The sequence below is a fragment of the Megalops cyprinoides genome, chromosome 5 (assembly GCF_013368585.1).
Source record: "Megalops cyprinoides isolate fMegCyp1 chromosome 5, fMegCyp1.pri, whole genome shotgun sequence".
NCBI lineage: Eukaryota > Metazoa > Chordata > Actinopteri > Elopiformes > Megalopidae > Megalops > Megalops cyprinoides.
In genome coordinates, this window is record NC_050587.1 from 2,096,831 (window position 1) to 2,105,638 (window position 8,808).

At 41.6% G+C, this 8,808-nt stretch overlaps 1 protein-coding gene across 1 annotated transcript in view; it reads right to left on the bottom strand.

The window, feature by feature from the left end:
- Positions 1 to 4,029, bottom strand: part of rapgef1b (Rap guanine nucleotide exchange factor (GEF) 1b) — a 76,852-nt gene extending 72,823 nt beyond the window's left edge. The window contains 1 exon segment of the mRNA XM_036528193.1: positions 3,788 to 4,029. Coding sequence (XP_036384086.1) covers positions 3,788 to 3,815 — 28 coding nt within the window. The 5' untranslated portion in view covers positions 3,816 to 4,029.
- Between the last annotated feature and the right edge of the window lie 4,779 nt (positions 4,030 to 8,808).

The following is an 8,808-nucleotide window of genomic DNA, read 5'->3' on the forward strand; positions in this document are numbered from 1 at the left end:
GGAGGCAGTTGGTGACTCCGCTGCTAGTCCGAGGCTCCCTCCTTGGGGCTGCATTCAGGAGGCTGGGTCTGAGGTGCACCCATGACATAACGCAGACAGCCATCATCCATTCTGCCTTGTTGCCGAGACTTCCCGTGAAACCCAGGGCAGCTCGGCCGGCCTCTTGCTCCAGGTCATTTTGCACATCTTGGACCAACAATAGAAACTACAACTACCCGAAAGGGGGCTGTTGCAGGATCAATGTGTGCATGTGGCAGCGGGACACTACAGCAGGCCAACAGGTGACCCAGCAAACACACAGGCTTCTGTAAACAGATCCTGCTGAGCACTAAGAGCACTGTGATTTACGACCCTGGGGTGCCTGTGGGATCGGGCGACAGCCGAACATCCATCCAATCTCAGCACTCCATCCAGCATTGTCAGACCTGTCAGGAATGAATTTCTACGCTGCATGACGGCGATGACCTTGGCAGGCCTTCAGCTTTTGGAAATGGAAAAGCGGTAATAACTACCTGATGCAGCCTGGACAAAGGGGTCTAATCCCGGCTCCACTGCCCGGTCAATGCGGGCTCTGGCAGTGACACCACAGCATTTATTCAATTCAACACCAGCCTGGTGCCCAGACAGTCAACTGTGCTGGAAGCAAAACAACCACAGCAGTGGCAGGAATCAATAAAGCCAAAGGATTTTGCATAGATGAGCAATTAATTCAAACCTCCTTGTTAAGCAACCAGGGGGATCTTTATACAGAGACAAATAAAGGCTCTCACCCTACAAAGTCTCAAAAATGTGCTTTTTTTCACACAGCATTCAACTCTAGTTGATCTTGATTGACTGCATATATATATATATATGATGCATACACATCAGATCTGTCAAAAAAACACAAAAGTGAACAGGTGCTATAAAGTTTTTTATTTTCAAACAGTAGGCAAAATCTATTTCAACAGCTTTAAAAATAGGGGGCCAGATGCTTTGCAAAGGGATATGGTTTATGGAAATACAAGTGTCCATCTGAGCCCTGTCAAACTCTTCCCTTAATCCCTGCAGAGCGTTTAGCTGTGAGGCACAAACTTGAGAAGTAAGTGGCCCTGAATCCAGATTCATCACATTCCTCTGATATGATACCGCACAAGGGCCAGGAGAACCACATACATGATGCCTGGGCTTCCTGCTGCTGTTCAGCCACCCAAGTGAAATAGTTTAATATCTTCTTAATGAGGAGGAAAAACACATTGGAGGTCACATCTATCATGCCTGGACTAGACATTTTCATCCAAAACAGACATCAAGATGTCAACATATAACCTTTGATACAGTCTTGGGAGACAGGGACTCACCTGTAACACTATAAGGTGATGATGACATGCAGCATTAACCACAGGTAAGCCATTGTCACCTCTGTTTGACAGAGCTACTCAACAGCCAAAAAAAGCATTCAGACTGCAGATGTTACTCAAGGCCTCACAGGCTGTGGGACTCCCAGGGCAAGGGGAATGGTGAGACAGCTGGGGGGTGGAGTACTGGAGTGGCTCGAGTTTCCTTCAGACAGCAGTGGGCTACCTTCTGTTTCTTCCCTGTAACTCGCAGTCACTACACTGGGGGTGGCGCACATCATTTGCACAGGTGACAAACACGTGATGCCATTCTTATGTGAAGATAGAAGCACAGGCTTTGCTGGCACATAAGACGCTGTAAGGAGAAGGTCGAAGCAGAGCTTGCCTGTAAGTGCTGAGCAGGGAAAGAAATTCCCCAACCACAATGCAAAACTTAACCATTATAAGATAAACAGTAAAGCTAGTTCTGGATCAGCACTTGCGGGCAACTTCCGACTGGAGCGTAAGGAGACGTACTCTAGGCTAGCATCATTACCTTTAAAAAGCAGCTTTTTAGCTAACTAGCTAGACACAGCTAAATTAAAGGTAGCAGTGTGAACAACCAAGAACAACATCGACACAATGACTACGCAACATGTACCTGCAATCGCGTATATTCAACAGCAGCATCGACACGGCCAGTGTGCTGCAAGCTGGACAATGTTATTTATTTTCCGAGGAAACGCTAGCGGAAACTCAAAAGTACTGAACACACAAAATATTCTCCTGCCCACGAAACGAAATAGAGGAAATGTCTCTTTTCCTCTCAGTTCCCTCTTCTCATACATATAGCCAACGGTGCTATTTTCTCCCACCGACCTTAAAAACGGTTCCCTATATTTCCAGAAACCTAACATTTAAAATGACGCTTTAGGTCCCTCTCATTACCACCAAAAAGATCCGTTTATGAAAATTCAGCCCACGTTAAAGACAACCGCTTGCAAGTGGTGACATGGGGTTTCAGACATCCGCCTGACAGACCAGCTGCAATTTTGCATTGATGTGAACCTACGCAGTGAGCAATAAGAGCATTCGTCTCAACGCACAACAGAAGTGCGATGCTACTTTTTGATCTCCTCTATGAAATCCTTTATTAATGTCCAAGTGGTAAATATTATTTAGCTAGTAAATAAGCGATGTAGGCGATGTTCATTGTTGGCTAGCGGTCCATCAGAGCAACAAGGCTGCAGTGCCGCTTCCAATAGTGATCAACTACCCAGGCGAGTTTAAATCAAGAGCTAGCTGGCTACGTATTCACATATACAACAGAAATAAAGGACGAGTGAGAGCACCTAATCAGGTTACGGCACTATTGCTAGCCCTAGCCCACCCGGATGAGCTAACCAGATCTCCAAACATAGTGAACATGCGCCAACTAGCTACTCTACTTGGACAAATACTAACAGAGCTAGCCAGAGCAGCTAACTACCCAGCCAGCAACTGACGTCAACAAACACTGTCAAGTTAACAAGTTAACCAGCTAGCTAACTTGCTTCCCAATAAGCATGAATGAACTGATGCCTGGCTAACTAACGTTAGTTATTTTGCCAGCTAAAAATACAAACCAACAATCAAACAAGATTAGGTAAGGTGCCCAGTTTATATTCACTTCTCTGTCTTAAATGGGTAGCAATTTAGATAGCCAGCCAACGGTATAATTCATGAAGGAGCAGTTGGTTTAAGATGTCCGGCCAATAAGGCATGCAATTCACTCTGAGATTAGCTAGTTTGCTGGCTAGCTGGACTAGATAAGGTGAAAACGTCTAATGGCTGAAAATCAAGTTGCCAACTAGCCACCAAGGTAGCCAGGAAAACAGATAGCTAGATTAGCTAACTAAATGTGGACAGACTATAACAGTCTAGTTTAGTCTTGCTATCCATCTAGATATGCGTCTACCTCGTCTAGACTAGCCAACCTAAAAATTGCCATTATAATTAGCTAACGGGCTAGCAAACAAAATACCGACTATAACTGAAACACAGCTACCTAGCGAATTAGCCAAAAAGAGGCAAGAAGCTGAGCCATACTTTGAAAGGACAGAAAAATGGCTCTCTCTGACTAGAGGGCTAGCTGACATTCACCAACCTGGCACAGACCATCCTACAGACGAATAGCAATCATTCCTGCAAAATACAAGTATCAACTCGTTAGCTGCAGGCTAACTGCCTGGCTAACTCACTGACTCTAACGCGCCATGGGGCTCAGTTCGGAACATAACAGGGCCATTTTTGCACTTAAAAGGGCGCGATTTAAACGCTAAAATATCTAAAGTTGATAGATGCAAGCTACTTGTAAACGCTCCCTTACAGTTAGAAAGCAGATTCATATCACAAGCGGGGCCTACTGAATCCCCAGACTGGCCTGTCACCGCTACCGACACAGCCACCCCTGCAGAAGCCGGTCGACTTACCTTGCTTACTCTCGATCTTCCCCGACATTTCCAAGGCAGAGACGGACTCGTAAAACAAGAAAACCCCCGCGATTGCCTGTTTCCCCTTGTTTGATTCGTCGTCGCTCACTCCCACATTCTTAGTCAATGAGAACGTGGTAATTTCGACAAAGATATAAAAGCCGTTTATTCTCTCATGAACATTATAGCTAGCCTTAGCTAGCTAGTTATCGGTAATTCAGCTTCCAAGTCCCAATGTTCAATGAGGCCACAGCAGCTTCTGACCTGTGCCTGTGTAGATAACGCAAAACAGCGCCCCCTCCTGACTGGAATGAGACCTGTCAAGGGAAGGGTTTGGCAATGCTTTTCTATTTAAAATGCCTTCCGGCGACATATTTTGTGCATTTAATATTTCCAGGGTCCTGAGCGATCACTTAAGCATATGGAGCGCGAATCTTGCAATTTTGGGGAGGCAGCCCTTGAAGTTGTTAATTTATGATGGAAATTGAAATGGGAAGCCAAAATGAATGTCCGCAGATGATAATAACAATAAGAAAAAAACAACAGTACACAGAATAACGAGGACCATGATTTAGATTTCCCATATGAGACGGTAATATTGCAAAATACATAAGGAATAATCGGAACAAACAGCGGCATTTTGTGTTGAAAAGCAGACCAAATTTCATATCAAACAATAAATCAGATTGCCCTCAGTGTGACATACACATGTGTTGGCAGGGCAGCAACAACCACTGGCCATATATATCGTATATATACGGATGCAATGAAACCTCTGGGAGTGCTCCCTCTCCTGGAGAGAGTTGTGACCTTGGTTTACTCGTCTTGATTACAGCGAAACATGGCGTCAGCGCTGGAACGACTGTGAAACTTCCCACCCTCACAGCACACACACACGGAGTCTTTAGTGTAGTGTCCTTATTTATTTACAACCCGTCATGAAATGCAAATTAAGAAAAATACTTTACTCCACAAATAAATGGACGCTTAGGCATTTTTCTGACTCGGCAATTTTCCGTATTTGTTACCAAAATTGGTAGTTTCGCTTTTAGCAAACATGTGAATTCCGAGTGGTTTCGAGATGTGAGCCTGGTAGAGTGTCTTTAGCTGTACAGGGAAAGCTCCTTTTTCCCAGAGCTGTTGTAGGGAAAAGTAAAGTTTTGAGATATCGCATCATCTTTAAAACACTGCCTATACAGGTTAGAACGGACACTAAACTTAAAACGGCTGTGAATGTCTGTGCATCCGCCTTTGAGCAAAAGTGCCGTTCTGTACCGTTTGAATTCTAGTTATGTAACGGCATTTCAGGAACTCTCGATGGTCCATTCTGGATAATGTATAGGCTAAAACAAAATTTAATGGAATATTTTGTGTCACAGGCTACTGTCCGTAACAGGCACTGTAAGCACTCGCCATAAAGACAGCATCAATGCAAACACATATTCATTTCCATCAGTAAAAAGTGGTTTGCACCCTTAATATGTGATGTAACTTGCAACACATACTGCTGTTGTCCTATATGATTAAAAGAAGGAGAGGACACTATGAATAATTGAGCTGATGGTGGCTGGAATTATTTGAGTTAAGGTTGGCCTGCAGCCGTGACCAGAGGGGGACAGTATGTGTCATAAAAATGACCTCATCACTTGGCAACATTGCAAACTCCACTTGGCTGCTGGGCGTTGGTGACACAGAAAAGGGTTGACATGCAAGGCTAAACACGACTCTCTGAGCGCAACACACACACAATGATTGCAAGGTATGGTAGGCCTACATGTCTCGGGGACAGCTGTGCCCTGTGTGTCCTTTTACACGTGAAACATCAACTTTGAGCAGTGAGGGTGCTATCCTGTGTAATCACATGTTTTCATTTAAGCACATGTACACTGAGGCTACAATGTATATGAGTAATGTAAAGGAGAGACAAAGTCATATATTGTAATGTCAATGGTTGATTTCAAGTATTTGCTCTGGTTCTAGCATAACTAAAGTAATTAAGAGTATATACTGAGCACTTCATTTTATTGTGTGTCCTGTATGAAAATCAGTGGCACAGGAAGAGGCACAGAATTTATGGCCACATTTATTGAGCTGTTCAGATAGACAGCTGGAATCGAGGGATGAGATCTTTCCCATCTGAAGTCCTTGCACACCTCATAAGTATCCAATAGTTCCTTTTTTCTGATTTCAGCCTAATTAAACCTAATGGCAAACAGGGGGTCAGGAATCATTTCAAAGCAGTGATGTTTCACCTTAGAATTTAACAATTCTTGCAAAATATGAAGGCAGACATATTCCACCTTGACAAATATCTCAACTCAAATGACCAGATTAGCAGATTGGACCAGATTAGACCAGATTGGAAATGTCCTGATAAAAGTGAACCCAACAGAGGAAGTTGGGAGGAGAATTAAAGTAAGAGCTTTTTAAAGTTCTTTAATGTTGATTTAGACACTTTTCCAATCCACAACATTTCTGCCATTCCGACTCATTGACTCTCAGATGATTCAATCAGCTGGTTCTGGCTTCCTGCTCAGAATCAGAAGGGCTGCAGAGGCTCCACTGCTTCTTATAAAACCATTGCATCAGCTCAGGACAACAGCACATCATGTCAAATTTTTGGGTCATTCTGGATAAAATCAGTTTAAGATTTCAGTGACCAGATGCAGGTTTTCCTCATATTATGTGTAAATGGAGGATGGATCATTTAGGATACCAATGCTGTGTCACACTATTCTGCTGAATTTTGAGTTTTGAGTGTTCTGCTTTGTGAATATTTGTACACACATATACATGCACCCATAAATGTGTCAGTTTTGAAGGGATAAAACAAACTTTGTGACAGTGGATGATATTATGGATTTTGAAATCTCATAATAAGATGTGGGTTTCAGGTAACTTTCTGCATTTTGTTTGATCTAATACTGAATTGTACATGATCATGAAATTGTCTCTTGTTGTTGTCAATTGTAATCTTTCCCAGTGTAACAACTGAAAATGTAAACAAAATGTTAAACTTGTGAAGGAATTCAAATATGAATGATTTTTAATAATATAATGTGTATATCACCTTTTTCCTTATTTTATAGATAATTGTTGGGCTCTGCATTCATTTTAGCAGGGTGTAATTATATTGATCTTAAGGATAATTGTTGTTGTTTTTTTTTTTTTTTTTGCTGTTATAGTTTTTTGGATGGCAAGTCACTAAGTCACTATAATTGCCACTACTCCATACCTGGATTATTGTTGCTGTTGTTGCAACTGTGATATGCATTTCATGTAACTCTGGATAATAACATTGGCAAAATAAGTAAACAGTGCTAAACTTGTTAAACGGAAACACTATACAGACTGCATTAACTTGCTCCTCTCTTCTCCGTGCCTGGGAGGTAGAACCCTGCCCATTACAGTGACGTGACCTTGGATGTCGGTGCTTGAATGGCTCCTTCCTACAGAAAACAGGTCTGTCTCCTCAGACGGGGAATGCATATCCTGGGGCAATGGTGAAATTACAGGGTGAGACATCCCCAGGAACAATGGCAGCTGTGGCAGCAGGCCTGTCAGAGCAGGAACAGGGCACCTTTGTGTGAGACATTGAAGGCGCTTCCTGTGCCCATGTGAGACATGCATCTGTGTTGCAACAAATGTCAATACTGATAAATATTTTCATTGCTTAATTTCTTCAGAATTACTCATTTAAATTGCATTCTGTTTTCCTCAGTGCTTTCTGACTTATGTTCAGGTGTTGTTTCATGTCTGCTAAACGTATCTATCATTTCTAAGGTGATGACAGAGACAGTTTCAGGGCAAGAACATAAATTAAACTGTGCTGAGGGAATTCCTTGTGATATTAAAACTATTTACACTTAAGAGGTTTGCATGATGTGGTGAAACACTTAAAGGTTATTGAAAGTTAAGGCTGACTCCTTGTTAGTCATGAAAGAATAGAAAACGCCTTGTAAGAAACATGGCACTGAAGTAATACTTTTATTCACATGGGTGTTAATTAAAAGGACTTAACGTTATTCTTCAGAAAGGTGAAAATGTCAGTAATGAATACTTACATTCAGCCATTCTACCAAATTCTTTCATTAGACATACCTCACATGAATGTGAAACAGACTTGCCTCTAAAGCATTAACTATCACATCAATACTGACATCTTGTGGTTGACAACTAGAAATACCTTGAAGTCAACATGTCTGTGCCACACAAGGCCTACATCTGAATCTAAAGTAGTGGATTATAATTGAGTCTGTGGTTAGTTTACAAATGTGTAAATTCATTTAATACCCACATCGAATTCAAATTGAAACAAACAACTCATAGGATTATGGTCTCTGGCTCCCGACCAAATTACTTCTGATCACATTCAAATCAAATTCACGCTACCTCAAATGGGTACCATTGTTTTGTGTACCAAAGGAGAAGACGGGGGAATTTAACACAGTTCCCAGAATGCATGTATGGCATTAACATAACTTACCATTTACAAACATTATGATCCACATCCAAAAATATATTTTGTGTAAATGCAGCTTTATGCATTGAACACTGTAGTCTAAGTGTATACCTGATACATACAGTATTAATCTTGTTGCTAAAATTAATGACATATGTGTGTTGATTGGACATAATGTGCGATAAAATGTGTGATAACTGAATTTTCCTGAAAAAACAATTACTATTTTGCAGACTCATAAATGTTAATTTGGATATTAATGTGGAACAAAGCATACCTTTTTTCATTTTACTTTTCACAGTCGTGAAGTATTTTTTTTTATCATAAATCACTTTTAGTAAGTATAAATCGTTAAGCTGAAGTTTTCCTTAGAATTTAAGTTGTCACAATGGGCAGAAGTAAATCTTTCAGTTCCATAGTTTCAATCAAATCAGACATAAGAATACCTCTACATCTCCCCCATGACATCATATGGCATCATACAGTACATGGCTAGGCTCCAGCAGGGAATCTGAGTATTTATAATGAATCATCAGTTGTGGAGCTGCATTGGTTTATC